At 39.1% G+C, this 19,227-nt stretch overlaps 1 protein-coding gene across 3 annotated transcripts in view; it reads left to right on the plus strand.

Moving 5' to 3' along the window:
* dync2h1 (dynein cytoplasmic 2 heavy chain 1) overlaps nucleotides 1-19,227 on the plus strand; it is a 136,025-nt gene continuing 116,798 nt past the window's right edge. For 2 of the 3 annotated variants that reach the window (XM_085381091.1, XM_085381093.1), the window contains exons 1-29: nucleotides 59-340; nucleotides 968-1,171; nucleotides 1,749-1,922; nucleotides 2,053-2,191; nucleotides 2,405-2,523; nucleotides 2,861-3,005; nucleotides 3,379-3,524; nucleotides 3,942-4,028; nucleotides 4,664-4,798; nucleotides 6,243-6,356; nucleotides 6,459-6,570; nucleotides 7,030-7,154; nucleotides 8,445-8,620; nucleotides 8,890-9,085; nucleotides 10,167-10,262; nucleotides 10,525-10,686; nucleotides 10,829-10,927; nucleotides 11,197-11,336; nucleotides 11,627-11,855; nucleotides 12,566-12,693; nucleotides 13,193-13,308; nucleotides 13,618-13,745; nucleotides 14,030-14,179; nucleotides 14,292-14,497; nucleotides 14,690-14,845; nucleotides 14,967-15,081; nucleotides 15,802-15,972; nucleotides 16,512-16,670; nucleotides 19,126-19,194. In XM_085381091.1, the coding sequence (XP_085237217.1) occupies nucleotides 989-1,171; nucleotides 1,749-1,922; nucleotides 2,053-2,191; nucleotides 2,405-2,523; nucleotides 2,861-3,005; nucleotides 3,379-3,524; nucleotides 3,942-4,028; nucleotides 4,664-4,798; nucleotides 6,243-6,356; nucleotides 6,459-6,570; nucleotides 7,030-7,154; nucleotides 8,445-8,620; nucleotides 8,890-9,085; nucleotides 10,167-10,262; nucleotides 10,525-10,686; nucleotides 10,829-10,927; nucleotides 11,197-11,336; nucleotides 11,627-11,855; nucleotides 12,566-12,693; nucleotides 13,193-13,308; nucleotides 13,618-13,745; nucleotides 14,030-14,179; nucleotides 14,292-14,497; nucleotides 14,690-14,845; nucleotides 14,967-15,081; nucleotides 15,802-15,972; nucleotides 16,512-16,670; nucleotides 19,126-19,194 (3,975 nt within the window). In that variant the 5' untranslated portion in view covers nucleotides 59-340; nucleotides 968-988. Of the gene's footprint in view, nucleotides 37-58; nucleotides 341-967; nucleotides 1,172-1,748; nucleotides 1,923-2,052; nucleotides 2,192-2,404; nucleotides 2,524-2,860; nucleotides 3,006-3,378; nucleotides 3,525-3,941; nucleotides 4,029-4,663; nucleotides 4,799-6,242; nucleotides 6,357-6,458; nucleotides 6,571-7,029; nucleotides 7,155-8,444; nucleotides 8,621-8,889; nucleotides 9,086-10,166; nucleotides 10,263-10,524; nucleotides 10,687-10,828; nucleotides 10,928-11,196; nucleotides 11,337-11,626; nucleotides 11,856-12,565; nucleotides 12,694-13,192; nucleotides 13,309-13,617; nucleotides 13,746-14,029; nucleotides 14,180-14,291; nucleotides 14,498-14,689; nucleotides 14,846-14,966; nucleotides 15,082-15,801; nucleotides 15,973-16,511; nucleotides 16,671-19,125; nucleotides 19,195-19,227 lie in introns of those variants that run through there. The other variant, XM_085381092.1, reaches the window with a different exon arrangement.

Here is a 19,227-nt window from a genome sequence, read left to right on the forward strand (position 1 = left end):
CGGAATGTCGCCGTTGAAACAGTAGCCGAATCGCAAGTATATACTACTCTACTATTAAAGTAACAAGGCAATAAATACTATTGCATTCTAACATTTCTATGTGGTAAAACAAAGCAAAACAAACATTTAATTTAATGTGGCCGCATACGTAAATGCCGCATAAAAACTACGTAGGAATAGCTGTGTCACGTGAAACAAAATCTCGTCGTTGTTACCTGGCAACGACACTAGCATTGACGAACTCCCTTACAAACTGAGAGGGGCAATTTTGCTAAAACTTCAAACCATGGATTAAGCATTCAGAAGCTTTCGGAGTTTGGTTTCTTTTCGAGACATAACGGTATGAAACCAGATATTCTGTAGCTTGACTGTGCGCCGAAAGTGAGCCAGCGAACTGATGCACTGCACTTTAATCTACACAGGCAAGGCTAGTGTTAGCTATTAGCTGATGGTTTACTCTGCCCGTGGCCATTCCTTTGCCACAACCTGGTACTGCTGCTTTCCAGGCATAAGTCTGATTTTAAACAAAACGAAAAAAGCTAGTGGTTTGATGTGCTAACGATGTTTCAGCGCAAAAACAGCTACTAATTTAGCAGGGATGTCAGCACTGGGTCAGTTCAGCGACTCTAAATACTACCCAATAACCTCTAGCTGGACACTGAACCAGTGAATGTAAAAGGTTTCGTGGGTTTACCAACGGTAGGCTGTTCAAATAGAAATTTAGTTTGATAGTATTTGATATTAAGGCATATTTCTTGCTGGATAAAACAGCAAAAAGGCGAGATTATCCTGAATAACCATGTATATCAAAGCCGCTCGTTATGGTTACTTTTAATTATTGTTATTTTTTTATTTAGTCTCAAGATCTATGCTTGATAAGCAATACAATTGTGTTTACTCTTTAAAGACGCATTCCTTTACAATTATTTATCCCTACATTTGGATGTCTTTGCTTTCTTGCTGCCAGTATTTTAGTTCCAGCAGAAAGATGCCACATGGTTCAGATGATGTCCGCAAGAAGTTTATTCTGACCACAACTGGAAACTTCTATGGATTAAAGCCATCATCATCACTGACTGACAGCCCAGAGCTCAATAACTTCTTAGATGATGGAAATGAATTTGTCTTATCTGTCAGCAGACATGACAATGACCTTCGCTTATCAAATAAGGTAAGTTTTCTTTAAAAAAAAAAAAAAGTTATTAAAAGGGTCACATTACACATCGATAGTTGTTGAACTGATGCAGTGTTTAAATCTATAACATCTTTCAATCTAATCCATATTTAAAAATGAATTATCAATAAATATATTAATGCAATTAATATTTATATCTCTAAATATCAACTTAACAAAGAAATTGATTTGGGTTTGTTTTTTTTTATACATGATTCACTTTCTCCAACTTATCTGGGTGTTCATCAAAGAGGCAGCAGAAGTAGAGATGTTAGACATCCCTCTCTAGATGGTTTGATTAGTCTGCCTGTCAGTGTCCTGCTCCACTCTCCCCTCACTTGTGAACAACATCCGATATACTTGAACTTCTCCACTTGAGGCAGAAACTAATTTCCAACCTAGGGTGGGCACCTTTTTCTGGCTCTGAACTGTGGTCTCTCACACAGAGGTGCTAATTGGAGGGGCAAATAACAAAATGTTATTTGACGTTCTGTACAGTTACCTTCCATGTGTTGACTTGACGGTTTAGTGCCTTTTTAATAAAAAACAACAACAACTCCATCCTTTGACACAGATTGAAGCTGTGGGGGAGACTAGAGAGAATGTGCTGGTGTTCTTCAAGCTGCGTCCCACAGTGATCACAGAAGATAACCTTCATCACAGCCTTCTGGTTTCATCCATGCTGGAGTCTCCCATTAACACCCTCTATCAGGCTGTCAGACAGGTTTTCGCACCTGTACTGCTAAAGGTGAGTCTGTCCCTGTGCATTGAGAGGTTCCAGATATGTTACATGAAAAATCATTATCTGTAGTTAGACTAAGAAAGAAAGTTTTTTTTTTCTTTTTGTTTTTTTTTAACTTTCCTTTTGTTCTCTCAAGGATGAGCGTTGGCGTTCTGCATTTGACCCTAAACTGGCTGGCCTCCTGAGTGAGCTGGAGCTGGGTCTGGGTTCAGTAGTTCGCCAGTCTGGGACACAACCTTCTGCCAAGAAGGGTTGCACAGAGGAAGATGTCTTGGGTATGCGCACATATTGTTTGCAGAGTATATTTTAGCAGAAAGGGTGTTAATGAATGGTTATGGTAGTTTTTTAAATTGTTGGATTTTGGAGCGATGTAATCATATGCATAATGAGTGGTAAAACGTCTTGCGAGTAGGTGTATATCATTTTGTATATCACTGATTACGTTATGACTTTTAGACATTGTACATCATATTTCTTACACTCTGCAGGCATCCTGACTCCCAGCGATGAGTTCCAGTACTGGGCAGATCTCTCAGAGTCTGCAGAGAAGAGTAGTTTGAGAGAAAGATCTCAACATTTCACTGAGCACTTCAAACCAATACAAAAGGTATGAATGCATGTATCAAGACTTACTCATTTAAAAAATGAATACAAATAAAAATGAATACATTTATATGATGCTAAATATAGTTTTTGTACAAAGGGGGGAAGGTAATTAAACTATGAGATGAGAACTGTATTCTGTTACTGTACTAAGCAATAATTCTATAAATAAGCTGGTAAAGCAATGTTATTTACAATATGACAAATTTAGACATTTAAAATCTTTAAAGCTTAGCACTGTATAAGTGCTGTTTTCAACAGTAATTTGTTACTATTACATAGCTGTTAACACACCGGGAGGAAACTAAAAATGATCACTGATCTCTTTGTGTTGCCACCAGGAATACGATGGTCTCGATAGCCTGTCTATGTCTGATGTTATGGATCTGGTGGAACAGAGCAGGGACGCTCTGGATGACATTTGGAGGCAGACTGATTACGACCCTTACCCAGAGACACGCATGGTCCGCCTCATGGATGTCATCGGTAGGACTCTCAGACACACACAAACCAAAAAGGGGAAATGAGAGAAAATATTTGCCAATGACAGTACTTACTTACTCCTTATATTACAAAGTAATAATTGGCCATATTTTGGGAACTGAAACAAATGTCCTTTTTTGTACTTGCTACGCACTGCAATTACGTACTTTATGCTAAAAATAAAATGCTTACATGCTTTAGATTGCAGTGACGTACTATCGAGGTCTCTGGGTTTTGGATAATATGTTGCCAAATATACCTGTTATGTGCCTGTGAAATCTTTTTTAAATTGTTGGTTTTTTTTTAATATGCATATGCATGTAGCAACTGTATTCTTAATCTTCTTTTTGCATTTCTTTATATCTACCTGTACAAGGCGGGGCCCTGGGGAGATTTGTCCAGAGGAAGCTGAGTGGTCTTAAAATCTTTGAGGAACCATTTGTATTAGTGAGAGAGAACCTGAGAACGGGTTTTGCCATCTGTGAACAGTGGGTTGTAGCCTGTGAGCATTTAACTGGACAGGTATGGGAAGCTTCAGAAAATGAGAAAAAATAACAGTGCATTTGGAAAATATTCACAGGGCTTCACTTGTTCTACATTTTGTCACGTTACACATTTTTAATAAATCAGCTAAAATTTCACAGAAACCTTTTTCACTTTGTCATTATGGGGTGTTGTCTGTGAAATCTTCTGGTGAAAACTGAACTTAATCAAGTTTAAAATAATGATGTAACGTGACAAAAAATGGAACAAGTGAAGCGCTGTGAATACTCTCCAAATGTACTGTATGGTGTAAGAAATATATTTTCTTCAAGCTGGAAATAGTGTGTAAAATTTGACAGATACTGTTTCTTCATTTTGTGAATTAAAAGCCAGATGAAGATGATTTGTGTTCAGTCCCAGAAACCTGTTAAATTATTTTTGTTATTTTTTCCTCAGGTGTGGAAGAGACATGCCCCCCACCCCTGGAAGGGAAACAAACACTCCCCGGAAACCCTGCAGTGCCTCGCAAACAGATTGAATGAAGTAAACTGTGGCTCTGTTCCAGAACACTTCTTGTTTACTTTAACGAGAACAGGCAGAATTTTTGTTTTGTTTTGCTTGTTCTTGCACAACCTCTTTGTTGTTTGCTTTGAATACAGCGATTAAATGAAACTTACAGACACACTTTTAATAATCAGTTTCCTTCTTGCTACTTTTTTAGACGTCACATTTAGGTGGAATTTTCCCTCGCATGTTTTCTACTGAAGAACAGAACACAAAAAAGTGTAATATAAGACCAGTAAAAGAGATTGGCCCTTAAAATAAATAGATAAATAGAAAAAAATTGTTTTGGAGCTCTTGTTAAAATACATTCAGGCCTAAGTTTTGTCATTTCATAAGTTGTCAGTCTCTTATAAAGAAGACCTGTTATTAAATAGAGTATTTGATTATTTTTGTTTTTAATTTCAGAAAGGTTTTATTAATTGAAACACATGTAGCCACTATTTCCTCTTCTTTTTTTCTGACAACTATATTTTATCTGCCCTGTTTTCCATGGATGGAACATGGATGTTTGTTACTCTACACTAAGAAGTCACAAGTCATATTGTTGACTCTTGTGAGAATGGATATTGGACACTGATGTGCACACTGTACACTTTTCTGTTTATGTTTTCCAGGTTGTGACTCTACGTGTGGTTCATGAGAAGCTGCTGTGTTTGCTACCAGGAGCGAAGCAACAGGCTCTGACTGTAGAGCGTGTTTTCGAACCATTCTCTGGGCTCAACCCTCTGCATTACAACCCTTATACAGAGGTTCGATATAAAGAACTTCACGTGTCTGTGTATCTTGTTTCTGTCATCTATATGCAACTGTTGTGGATTGTGGTAGACCGAGTGGTAGCAGTTCAAGTGAATCATTGGTATTTATCACTTCTGAAGAATCACAGTTTAAACCACATTTACCACTGAATAGGCTCTGTGTGGCAGAGACGTGCTACCAGATGGCTGGGAAAGTACAGCTGAACTGGTGATAGAAACCAAATTCCAGGAAGATATTTAGTGTGTTCAGAACCAAAGAAGGAAGATAAAGACACTAGGTGGTGGAATGAGGAAGCACAGGAAAGTATTCAAAGAAAGAGGTTGTCCAACAAAAGTCAAGTCAAGTGGCTTTATTGTCATTCCAGCCATGTGCAGTGGTACAATACACAGTGAAACGAGACAACGTTCCTCCAAGACCCTGGTGCTACATATGACATATAACAGACAATCAACAGAGGATTACATAAAGTGCAATGTGCATAAATTGAAAAAACAAAACAAAAAAACAAACAAAGACAGTCCAACACCCAACAGAACAGGATGATACAGACACAAAACAGTGCAGACACAACAGTGCAATAGAAATGTGCAAAAGATTAAGTATTGTGCAAAAAGTCACTTGGTTCATGAAGGTGTGCGTGTGTGTATGAGATTCTGCAGATAAGTGATTGGTAGTGATGTGTATGAAGGTATGTGTGTATGTGTCAGTCCAGTCACTGAGTGTTCAGGAGTCTGACGACCTGGGGGAAGAAACGGTTTCGCAGTCTGGCAGTGAGGGCCTGAATGCTACGGTACCTGTTGCCAAAAGGCAGCAGGGTGAAAAGTGTATGTGACGGGTGTGTGGGGTCCTCCACAATGCCGGTGGCGTTGCAGATGCAGCGGTTACGATAAGTGTCTGTGATGGAGGGAAGAGAGGCTCCAATGATCTTTTCAGCTGTTCTCACTATCCGTTATAGGGTAGTGCGATCCAATTTTGTGCAGTTATCATACTAGACAGTGATGCAGCTGCTCAGGACGCTCTCAATAGTCCCTCTGTAGAAGGTGGTGAGAATGGATGGTGGGAGATGGGCTTTTCTCAGCTTCCACAGGAAGTAGAGATCCTAGAAAAATTGGGATTGTCAAGAAGAAGAAGAATAGTAGACAGGTAAATGAAAAAGCTTATAGTGAATTGTATGTAAGGCTGGGTGCTAAGGAAGATTAGATTGGCTTGAAAGGATGTGCAGCAGGTTAGGATGGTTAAAGATGGAGCTGTGAATGTATTTAAAAGTGACAGGAGTGTGTTAAGAAGATGAAAAGAGTACTTTGAGAAGCTGATCAATGAAGGAAATTACAGTGACAGGAATAGATAGAGAAGGAATGATCATCATCAGTGATCATGAAGTGCAAAGGATTAATAATAGCAATCAGTGCTTACTCTGATTTTTTTGTGCTTTTATAGCCTCTTTGGAGAGCAGCAGTGGCTCAGTTTGAGCGTCTAATGGCTCCATCAGAGCAGGAGGTTGCTGGCAGACTGAAGAGCTATATAGCTGATGTACAGGACAACCCACAACAGGTAGTGAAACATCACACTTCAGCTCAGATTGTGAAATATTGTGTGGGTGTGTGCTGATGAGTTAACTTACTGGATTTGCCTGAGTGTGTATTTATTTCCCAGCTATTACAGGTATTTCTGAAACATAAGGAGCTTATAAGACGTCCCACCATCCGCAAAGAACTGCAGTCAGAGAGAGAGACCCTACTGGCGAGATTACTAGACGACAACAAGGGTACATAGTACACACACACACATACATACATACATACATACATACATACATACATATTTTTCTCAGTTTTTGACTTTACAGTGATTTGTCTAAACACTGGAGGATAATACAAACACCTTGAATAAATCCTGTTTATGCATGCTGTATATTTATGTGACAGTGAATGCTGAATTAATGTTGTTTTAACAATGTTATTGTCCATAACAGCTGATTTTATTGTGTAAGGCTGGGAGAAAGAAATTTAGAAATGATTTTGTTTGAATAGAGCAATAAAATTCTATAGATGTTAGAGTGAATGTCCTGAGAGCAGTATGGTGAGTGTCTAGGAATGCTGGTATTAGTTCAGTGTTATATGTTAAATAATATGTCTAATATGTCTTCTCTCTTTTGGGAAACTAGGTGGTAATAAATTGTCACTTCTGATTTCTGACCCCCCCTCTTCTCTTTTGGTTTTCTCAGGTCTGAAAACTGACTTTGAGACACGCTGCCATGGAAGTCCTGGTGACAAGTCTGGCCCCCTTATTGGCCGAAACCTCCCTGAGGTGGTCAACAAAATAGTTTGGGTGCGGCAGCTCCTACACAAGGTGACTGGTTCATTTACAGCTGCCAGAATGGCGATGTAGAGTATGGCACCAACATGTGAGCACACCTCTCCTAACCCTACCTTACTGGCCAAATAGCACCAAACCCAGGCTTCTCCACAGCAACCCAGACTGTCAGCAGCAGCTCATAGATTTACCTGACATTAAAAAAAACTCTGTCAACTTTATTGTTATGACACGACATTAATGTCAAAAATTATTGCTACTGGAACTTTTATGGCCCTACACTGTAAATGCCAACAAAATGTAAGATTTACATGAGGTACTGTGTTTAAGCTGGTGATGTACCACTTACTTTTGCTTTAATGATGAACAATTTCTTGTTCATTTACTTTTCTGCATTCATAGTTCAATCAAAATTTTCAACCTCGCTGGATGAAATGCTGCCTCCACTGTTTTTTTACAGATTACTGTAGACACTTACTGCTATATCTACCTCCTGGCCTCCTCCTTACATACTGATGACAATGAAAAGCAATGTGAAGCAGCATTTTCAAATTTGGATTAATTGCTCCATAAGACCTGCCACTGATTTTCAGTCTAATTTTGTGTAATGAGGCATATTTCGGCTGTTTCTTCCTGTTCCCCTTTTGACAGCCACCCTTTCACTGAAACCGTTTCTGATGAGCCTTCAGAAGTCATTTGGGTCATTTGATAGTCCAGATGCATATCTCAGTTCCTGTGTCAGCTCTTTGCTGGATTTTTTCGTATTTGTTAAAGACAAGGCTTTCAGATACTGTTGATGTGCTGTAGATAATTTTAGGCCTCAACTTCTTGAATTTCCTAAAATATTCAAGTCCTCAAATTGCCCAGTTTCCTCAAAATGCCCAAAGATAGCAAATAAAGTTTTCTCCCATATGTAGACACAATGCTGGCTTATATATTTAGTTAGGTGCCTTTTTTATGCTGGAATAAGTCATAGGTCAGTGTTAGGAGCTTAAAAACGTAAAAAAAACTTTGAAAATGGTCAGGTACAAGGAGTGGACTGAAAATGAGTGAAAAAGCAGCTAATCTTTAAAGAAAAACTTTGGAAAAACTTCAGAAAGTCTGAAGAACAATTGCTCAAGACCACTTTAAAACATTTTGAGACAGTCTCATTCTTGAAAGCAAGATATAAATAAATGTAGAGTGCTCAAGACTTTTGTACAGTGCTATAAAACAACTGTTACATTTGCAGTTTTTTTTTGTTTCTAATATGTCAAATACAAAATAATTTCTGTGACAGTCAAAAGAAAATGTATTTTATTTTCATGTCTTTCATTCTTACAATAGGTGGAAGACTCTGTCCGCCTAGCTGAGGCTCTGCTTTCAGATCTCTCTGGGTTCAAAGGGTTCCTGCATTTCTGTGATGACCTGCTGGAGATTCTGAGGGCCTATGAACAAGAGCAGTTTGAGGACTGGTCAAGAGATATACTTTCTGAGCTGACTGACCCAAAGTCAGGGATCAGGTCTGTAATATTTTGACCTTAGGTTACAAAATCCTAGAAATGAAAGTGTAAAGAAGAACTTCAGTTGAAGCATCACAGAAGAGTATGTTGGTCATTAATATACAAGTTTGAAAGAGGCATGCAATTCTACAATGTTATTAAATCCTTTTGCAATTGTATGCTGTTTTTTTGTATTTTTTATTTAATCATTTAAAATACCCAGAGTGGAACGAATATTGGCTTGAATGGATGTTACATTTTGCACTTCTCTATTCTCACACCCTGTATAGTCTTCAGGCCAGTAACCGTGTGATGGAGCTGGACCATGATGATGGCAGACTCAAGATTCAGTACTCAGACAGACTAGTCAGTCTGCTCAGGGAGGTCAGGCAGCTCTCTGCCCTGGGCTTTTCCATCCCAGCCAAGATACAACTGGCTGCTAATACTGCAGATAAATTCTACAGACAAGCCATTGTCCTAAAACAGGTGAGAGCGGAAGCTAAGACATGCAATATTTTTTCTTTCCTAATTTATTTATATACATTCAGTTGCCACTTCAGTTGTTACGTGCAGGAAGTCCTGAGTTACATCCTGGGTTTGCCCATTGCCCAAAAAAGGTGCTCTGTTGGATTGAGATCTGGTAATCGTGGAGGCCATTTGAGTACAGTTTATAAAGTGCCTAATCACAACAGCAGTTGCCTCAAGGCACTTTATGTTGTAAGGTAAAAAACCCCCACAACAATCAGGTCAGGTGACCCCAAATGAGCAAGCACTTTGGTGACAGTGGGAAGGAAGAATTCCCTTTTAATAGGAAAAAACCTCCGGCAGAACCGGCTATGGCATTTAAATGATGATCAGTATTTAATATGGAGCCTAAGTGTGGCAAGAACATATCCTTCAGACCATCACACCACTACACCAGCACCACCGGCCTGAACCACTGATATAAAGCAGGATAGAGCCATGTTTTCATGTTGTTTACACCAAATACTGACTCTGTCATCTGGATGTTGCAGCAGAAATTGAGATTCATCAGACCAGGGAATGCTTTTTCTAATCTTCTATTGTCCAGTCTTGTTGAACCCATGAGAATTTTAGTTTCAATTTCCTGCTACTACCTGACAGGAATGGCATGCAGAATGCTCTTCTGTTAGTAAAGCCCAATATAGCAATAAGGTTTGGTGTGATTTGTGTTCAGAGATACTCTTCTGCATACCTTGGTGGTAACAAATAGTTATTTGAGTTCCTGTTGCCTTCCTGAATTAGTCTGACAAGGTCTTTTTAGTTTGCTTGCTGGTGTTTTCTCTCTTTTAGACCAGTCTCTGTAAACCCTAGAGATGGTTGTGAAGGAAAATCCCAGCAGATCAGCAGTTTCTGAAACGCTCAGATTCAGACTTAGACTAAATTCATTGAGTTGGTGCCATGTGATTGGCTGATTAGATATTTTTGTTAAAGAGCAGTTGAACATGTATTCCTAACATAGTAGCCAGGGTATATCTGTGTATATCTTTATGAATATCTATTGCTTTTTTTATGCTCGTACTGTTACATATTACCGTTTTCATAGGTTGCTCATTTCTACAACACCATTGACCAGCAGATGATTCCCTCTCAGAGACCTATGATGTTAAATCTTGCCCTGGCCTTTGAGCATGTCATTAAGGTACAGCACACATTTGAAAGTATTGTTTTATAATACTAATTGTATTTATTCTCTTTTCTATGTGTAATGTTATAAGAGTCAAAGTTGATGAGTTGCCAGTACCTTATATATATATATATATATATATATATATATATATATATATATATATATATATATATATATATATATATATATGGTGAACTTTGTTCACCTTGAAAATTTGCCTGCCATCAATTTTGTGTCTTGACGTGGAGATAATCGGTCTGCTTGTCTTTGTAAGAATCCTCGTTCTCAGTCAAAGAAAACAGGAAGTAAGCTGCAGATCACCTGGGACAACCCCAAAGAGTTAGAAGTCTACATTGGCAAGCTGCAGGCTGCTGCTGAAAAACTCTCCACCGAAAACAGGAAGTTACGAAAATGGCACACTGACTTCATTGAGAAGGTGCTAGCAGAGACACAGTATTTAAATTTTTGGCCTTTAGTACAGTTCTTTGCAACAACACTTCCCCACTCAAATTGGAATAAGCAGCAAAAGTCTTACTATTCTCTTTGTTCTTCTCCGTATCTGTGGGTACATTTTTTAGGTCGTGACACTGATGAATGTTGACCTACTGAGACATCAGCAGCGATGGAAGGATGGTCTTCAGGAGCTTCGTGCTGGTTTTGCCACTCTGGAGGCTCAGGTATTGACTGGAGATGTCTTGGATGGAATGTGTCGCAGATGTTTTGCCTAATAGGATTTTTATTTTGTGCATAAAATATTTTTTTACAAATAGTTGCGTTGATTTGGCTATAATAGTAAATAAAAAAAATTAAAATACGGAAGTAAATATGTCTCCATGTTTTCAGCATGAAAACATTCTTATTTCAGGATAAATCATTCTGGATAAATAGTTAAAATCTTTTTTGTATAGGAAATAAAAAGTGTGTGTGTGTGCGTTTGTGTCTGTAGGGCTTCAGGTCTGATGACATGCGGGCATGGCGTCAGCACTGGAACCATCAGCTGTACAAAGCTCTTGAACACCAGTATCAGACTGGGCTGGAAGCACTGAACAAGAACTTGCCAGAAATACACATTGATCTCACTTTCAAGTCAGTGCCCAAAATTTCACTTGTCCAGGTTTTGCTTTCTCTCTCTGCCCTCTAACTCTTGTCATCTTTTTTCCCTTCTCTGCATTTTCTCTGCATCTGCATTTTCAACTTCTCTTGTCAATAACAGCAACTACTGACTTTTCCCCACACCTCTCACTTCTCACCCTTGGTCATATCAACAGTTTTCTCTACCTCTCTATCACTTCCTCTTTCTTCTAAAAGGGTATCATCGATTAATGTGGATTTAAGAGTAAACCATGGAATCGTTTTAATCCTGTTCTTGTTAACAGGCAGGGCCGCTTACAGTTCTCGCCACCATTTGAGGAGGTGCGTGCACGCTATTTTAGAGAAATGAAGCGTTTCATCTCGATCCCAAACCAGTTCCGAGGGGTCAGCACCCAGGGGGAGGAGCTCATCTTCAACATCATGATTGACAGGAATGCGTCTGGGTTCCTCACAATTTTCAGCAAGGCTGAGGACCTCTTTAGTCGCCTGGAAGCTATACAACACAAGTTCAAGGTGTTTTGACTTTTATAATTACTCTGAGAGTGATTTGTTATTAACTTTCCTTTAAGAGAGCCTCTGTATAGTGTTTTATGTACAAAAAAGAAAATTTGCATGTTGTGTAACTCTTTGACACCTGGACCGGATTTGAGGCTGGTCAAATTCGGACTCGAGATTTAATAACTTCCGATCAGTTATTTGGCTCAGCACTTAAATCTTTAGTATTATCATCATCATGGTTCTGACTTGATTTTAGTTTCTTTCAGCAGCGTACCATTTTATATATGTACGTATATTTAAAATAATGAAACACTTGTCACAAGTTTCTCACTGAAGCACTGCACTGAGGAATAACTGTATTGCTGTCTTTGAAAGAATGAAACCTGGATCAGTCATGGTTCTCTTTTTTTTTTTTTTTTGTACTGAAGCGCTGTTGTTTCACTGCTGTGTTCCCCTGCATACTACCATGACAGAACAGTTTATTGTCTTTTCCCTTTAGTCTGCGATCATGCATGTATAAATTGCAGGGGGAAGCCCTCCGCCCGCACCAGACTTCTCTTTTATCTCATCTTCTCTTTACTTCTCTTTTTATTTAGTCATCTATGTCTTGATGGATGATATCGTTACTGTCACCTTTAACATAGACACCTTTAAAAATAGGAAATATGCACTGCACCCCGCCTCACTGTGATCCTGTGTGCGTGTGTGTGTGTGCGTGAGTGCAGGAGTGGGTGGTGTTGGGACAGACTGATTTAGAGAAGTTGATCGAGAAGCATTTGAGTTCTGTGCAGGACTGGGAAAGAAATTTCAAAGCCCTGAAAGCCAAGGGAAAAGAGTCAGAACGTTTACCCAGGTACACATCACGTATTAACTAATGTAATTAAACCTGGTGAAATGAAAATGATATTTATGCTTACACATAAGGACAGTAAACATTGCAAAAAGTGTATAGACTGTATTGTTATATACTGTTTATATAACTAGGTCATTCACAGATTGTTTTGATATCTTAAGTGATTTTGTTTGTTACAAGTTAATTGTTAACCGAGTCCTCTGAAGTGTTTTTCTCTGTAACAGCTTGGGAAGGTTTGTTTAATCATACCAGCAAAGATCACACATCAAATTCATAACTTTTAGAAAATGATGCACTCCAGAAAAGCCCAAGGCATTATGTTCTGTTCTCTACTAAGAATTTGTCTCACTGTCTGAGTCAGTGACCTGCTTTATCCATTTATAGTTTTACTTATTATATTTCTTTATTGGGTACAGTTTGTGCAGTTAAAAGTGAACTTACACCACAAATGTAACACTTAACAACTGCATTTCTGTCACTGGCCTCCGTTCTTTGTCAGTCAGGAGAAAGTGGACTGTATCACCGTCAACTGTGAGCCTGTAAAAGCCGCCATAGATGACCTGATTCAGAGGCTGTTTGACATGCTGCTCCTCTCACTTAGGAAATCTATACAAGGTAAACACAGACACCTTGATTTTCCTTGTTTTTTCCAGTATGTAATGTTTGTGGCAGAACGAAAACACTCTAGCCAAGCCCCCACTTTGTTTCTCTCTTTGCATCAATAAATGCTTTTATATAAAAGACATTAAGTGTATCTCACCAATGAAAAAACATTGTTTTATTTCTCTTTCTCAATTTTGTGTCTGTGTTTTGAAAATTTGTTTTCCATTTCTTCAGCTCTAAGATATCCCCTTTGCTCTCACTTTCCCTTTCCTTTTCTGTTTTCCTTTTTTGAAAGTATATTCTCTTCCTTCTTGCTTGCAGGCCACACACAAGCAATAGAAACTTTTGTGACAGAATCAATGGACGCCTTGTCCACTCGACCAGAGAGTATGGAGGAAATTGGTGCGGCTAGTGCCAAATATAACCAGATACTTGCCCGCAAACCTGAAGTAAGACACAAGCACTCCTAAACCCAGCTCGTTAGGGTTTTTTGTAAATTTCTTCCTTCCTTGTTTGTGGGTAATTTTAGAATTCAAGGTTAACTTTCATACACCTAGTAAAACATTTTGCTCCCTGTCAAAGAAATAAAAGCTTTGTCTTCCTTAATGCATTTTACAGTATGTCTCGTCATATTTCTGATTGATTTATAGCATTGGTCCTATAAGTCCACAAGGAACCGTTTAAAATTTAACCATGTCATTTGAAACAAACTGTGCTTCATGTCTATACACAGATTCTACCTCAGTTCCAATTTGCTGAGGAGAAGAACCGCTTGCTACGTGCGGTGGCTGGAGCTGGGCTGGACTCTCTCTCTTCACTCAGGGCCAAGTGGGACAAGCTGGAGCTTGTCATGGAGAGCCACCAGCTAATGGTCAAAGACCAGGTGACATATACTCATACAGACACACTTAGATCAGCTTATTGCTCCAACTGGTTTTTCAGATCCTATTTTCCTCAGAATGACTCCTTCTTTTTCATGCATGGTACTCTCTTAGGTGGAGGTGATGCGAAGTTATGCAGCCAGTCGTATCGATGTTTACAGGGCAGATCTGGAGCGGTTTAAGGCACGCTGGGACCAGCTAAAACCTAAAGATGAGATGCTTGAGACTGGTGATCATGCTGCCCTGCTTGTATGTCTTCAGACAATCAGGGACAAACAGCAAGAGTTTGAGGAGCTAGAGCTTGTGCGCACTAAGCTGCTGTACGTTTATTTTCATTCAGGTTTATTCACTAAGAGATTTAGAATGTTTAAAGTATTTGGGATTTTTATTTCCTTTATCGTGTGCCACATGAAAAACTTGTACAAGATCATTTTCAGTTATGACTCTGGTGTGAAGAGATCGCATTTAGTTCAATTACGGCCAAAAGTCTGACTCTCCTGTGCTCTCCTCAGTGAAGACTGTGCCTATTTCAATCTGGAGACTCCGTCTTTCTCTGTGGCCGAAGAGACAAAAAGAGACATGGAGGAATGCAGCCAAATGTGGGGTCTGTATGAGGAGTGGCACCAAGGGTTCTCAGAGAAGGCCCAGGAAGACTGGATATCATTCAGGTAGAGGGGGGTCATGTTTAGGGCTCATATCTAAACTTTTACGTAGAGTACTGATTATGTTTTTAATCAGTACTATGTGTTTAGTCATGTAATTGTGTGTGTTTTTTCTTTTAATTTACAGGAGTAAAACATATGTATTTGAGGAGTTTTTGTTTACTTGGCAAGAAAGACTAAGAAAACTAGAGCAACCCACTGTGATGTCTGTTAAACTACAAGGGGAAGTCGACAAATACAAGGTATATACTAGTACAGTTCAAGTAATAATATGTCGCTGCCTTCTTTTCGTATTCAATTCAAGTCTTCTTATCTGAAATATGTGTGTATGCTTTGGCTGAGTCAGATATCCAGAAAACTTATTCTGGTTCTTGTTGGAGTTTACTCAGAAAATGTCACAGCAATTAGCTGCTACATTTTCATATACAGTTTGTTTAAGTGGAAACATGACTTAAAAATGTACACAGTTCCATCCTTTCTCCTCGTTTCTCCTTTTTGAGGCAGGGTACACCCTGGACAGGTCGCCAGTCTGTTGCAGGACTAACACATAGACACAGACAACCATTCCCACTCACATTCACACCTATGGGCAGTTTAGAGTTTCCATTTAACCTATCCCCACTAACTGCATGTCTTTGGACTGTGGGAGAAAGCCAGAATACCCGGAGAGAACCCACGCAAATGAGGGGTGAACATGCAAACTCCACACAGAAAGCCCCGGCCTGATGGTGGAATTGAAATCAGGGAACAGTAAGTGCTGCCCTGTCGTACCACCATGCCACCCCCGAGCGGGAATCCCAGCAAAGGTGGGATGTTCCCTCGGGGGCTGTGACGTCTCATTTGAATCTACACGGCTGTGAGGGAAATCTTTAATCTGACTTTATAAGTGATCTAATTACAAATCTTGTTTTGTTTTCTTGTTTTTTGTTTTTGTTTCCTTTTCTTTTTGTCTCAATATCTAGAACATGATTCCAGTGCTGAAGTATGTACGTGGGGACCACCTGTCTCAGGACCACTGGTTGGACATGTTCCGTTTACTAGGCCTCCCAAGAGGGATGACTTTAGAGAGACTTACCTTTAGTGATCTTCTTGCTGTGGCAAATACCATCATAGAGAAAGCAATGGAGCTCAAGGTCTGTACAAACATACTTTTGAAATTGTATATAAATGTCTTTTTTAGCGCCCTAATCTTTAGGGAATCAGAACTCAGTAATTTTCAGTAATGGCATGATAAAGATCGTAACTGATATCTATAAAGCTGCTTTGGCCTGCATTTGTATATTTGGATTGGCCCGAGTTTCGCCTTAATCATGTGTCGTGCAACATGTAGTATACATGGGGTAACGAGAAGCGATTAACACCTCACGACCAGCTCCCGATCAAGAAAATCGCAAGAAAATCAAACCTGTTTGAAATCCTGAGGGTATTAAAGCAACCTCTCACACGGTGCACGCACAAACACAGAAATGGAAGTGAAAAAGTCAGTACATCATGACTCGAAGCTGAGAAATGTTAGTCTTCCAGGTTTTTTAGAAAAAGTTGGCATGTTGGCAGATTTCAGTGATGTGTTGGAAATGTAATGAGGCAAACGGGCGGTCCAGACGCAAAACCCAATATGACTGATGCAGAGGCGTGTGTTTTTTGTGTGTGCATGTGGTGCACATTGATATAGGATCTGAACAGTCGTGCTCAGGCGGAGGTGACGATCAGAGAAGCTCTGAGGGAGCTGGATTTGTGGGGAGCTGCAGCTACCTTCACCCTCACTGAGTACACAGACAGCAGTGGGCGCACTCTCACCCTCATCAAGGACTGGAAGGATATTGTCAACCAGGTAGATGTGGAGCACACATAAAAAAAAGACATCAAGTCAGCTGTTGTGTACAAATATAAAATGCAGATTTGGTTCACAATGCCACACTGAATCTCTGAAGTTTGACTAGGAAAGTAAATTGAGTTTTTTTTTAATTGGTTAGAGTTGACCATAAATCATTTTATGAAAAATAGTCACATCTCCTGGATGGACCTTGCACCCCTCCCTGGTTGTCTGGTTCTCTTTTATGGCCCTCAAAAATCATGTTGTATATGGGGACCCAGAATTGAAAGCAGGTTGTCTGCTATTCAGAAGGTCCATGTTTCGATCCTCAGTTCCTGCAACGCTAAATTTAAGTGCCTTTAGGCAAGATCCTGAATCATCAGTACCATTTGATGCCTCCATCTAGGTTTGCAGGTGTTACATTAAAAATGCGAGTGTAAAAAGGTACTGTATAAATTGCAGTTCATTTATTGTGAACTAAACTAGGAGAAGGTTGAACACAGAGATCTAATGTAGTTAGATCAGGTGCAGTTAGCCTATAAGAAATTGCTGGGCAGCACAGTGCTTGAGATAGTTCAGAGAAATAAGCTAGAAATTAGCTACTTACTTATAGTAAAAAGAATACAAATCGAGATTAAAACCCCTGAAATGTATCCACTTGTTGAAATTCACTAAAGAAGCACTTGTTTGCTAAGATGGAAATGATGGCCAAATAGGAAACTTTAGACATTTTGAACATTCAAGTGGCTAATGAGATTTTTCTGTTTAATGACTCCAGAGGGACAAACAGGCAAATCTTGGCACTTGCATCCCTTTTTGAGAAACAGCTTCAGTTATCTGCTGCGCTCATTCATCCTCATCTTGCTTTACATTTGTCCTGCTGTAGTTAATCTTTTGCCTGTCTAGATTGGATTGTTTTAGATGTTCTATATTGTTGACTATTGAATCTGCGATGGCCTCTAGATATAATTGAGCTTCATTATATCCTTGGATAGGGTGGCACAAGATTGCTGCTTCTTTCCTCTAGTTTAATTTATCAGAGGAAATTGAATAAGAAAAAGAGCCACAAAGGGATTTGCTGCAATTATACACTTTTTTTGTACTAAAGTATTGCTTTTAGTGATTTAGGCTAACGTGGTTTAAGATACTTCTTGAACACAAATGTATCTGAACATGAGCCCTGAATATACCACATATGGACAAAAGTACAAGACTGCCTACACATACAGTACAGGAGCTTCTCAGCTATGGAAACCTCATCTCAGCAAACTCAGTTTTTGTGCTGATCTTAATGCCAGAGGCGGTCTGGTCGACTTACTGAGTCAACAGAGTGAGGGCGACTTTTACGAACTATGCACCTCAGCACTTGGCACTCTGACACTTTGTGGCTGAGTTTCAGTGGTTTCTGGAAACTTCCACTTTGTAGTAATGCCACTTATTGTGAAATATTTACAAGGGTAGAAATTTCACAAGCTGACTTGTTGCATCAGTGCCACACTTGAATCCAATGAACTCTTTAGAACAGGGGTCTCAAACCAAAATGGGCTGTGGGCCACTGCTGGCACTGTCATCTCATTGGAGGTCCACTTTAGTGTTCAAGTAATACAAAAACAAACAAACAAACACAAAAACACCCACAAATATTTCCAGAAATATAGTGTTTTGCTAGTTTTCTTTAAATGTCAAATATTGTATAACAAGACAAATCTGCAAATGTGAACGTAATTTTTTTTCCTCACTCTTAACTGAGGCCTTTCAACTGCTACTACTTTGAACTATCAAATAAACAAATTGTTACTGTCTTTCTGATCAAACGCGTGGCAGCACTTCTACTCTAATTTTGTTTGTATTTAACAAAATAAAAATGCAGACGTAAGTGTACACATTAGTTTTTGACTTCTAGTGAAAATTGTTTTCTTTACAAATAACTCTCTCACTGAACCAACACAGCCAATCCCTCAACATGTTTGTACTCTCTGCTCATATTGTTTTCATATTAAATCATTTTTTGCTTTTTAAAGAACTTATTTCAACATTGCATTCAGCAACAAACAAATCATGCCTACAAAAAAAGTTCAATATGTAATTGCATTACATTTCTTCACGTCAAGTAGGAGTGACGTGGGCCACAAGTGGCCCCCGGGCCGAAAGTTTGAGACCCCTGCTTTAGAATGACCCATACATAAGGTTTGTAGAGGCTTACCAAGATAGAACCCATTGTGTCTGATTGTGAAACAGTGTTATTGTTTTAAAAAAATTTTTTTTTATATAATTAGTACTTGCTTCTTTAAATGTTGCTGTCCATATTTACATGCAAATGTTGTTTCAGTACATCAGTGAAATGTTATGTCAGGCAGTTCAAATAAAAGAGCATACTTGACTCAATTGTTAGGGAGACATAGTTGACACTAAATGCCTAAATGACATCTTATGTATTAGGTATTACGTTTTCACCATTTCTCTGTCTATCTAGGTGGGAGATAATCGCTGTCTGCTGCAGTCGCTAAAAGATTCCCCTTATTACCGCAGCTTCCAGGACAAGGTCAGGTCAAGGTCTTTAAATCTATGAATAAAC

The sequence above is a fragment of the Rhamphochromis longiceps genome, linkage group LG14 (genome assembly GCF_057381845.1).
Source record: "Rhamphochromis longiceps isolate RC_006_pf linkage group LG14, R_longiceps_female_GT1.1, whole genome shotgun sequence".
NCBI lineage: Eukaryota > Metazoa > Chordata > Actinopteri > Cichliformes > Cichlidae > Rhamphochromis > Rhamphochromis longiceps.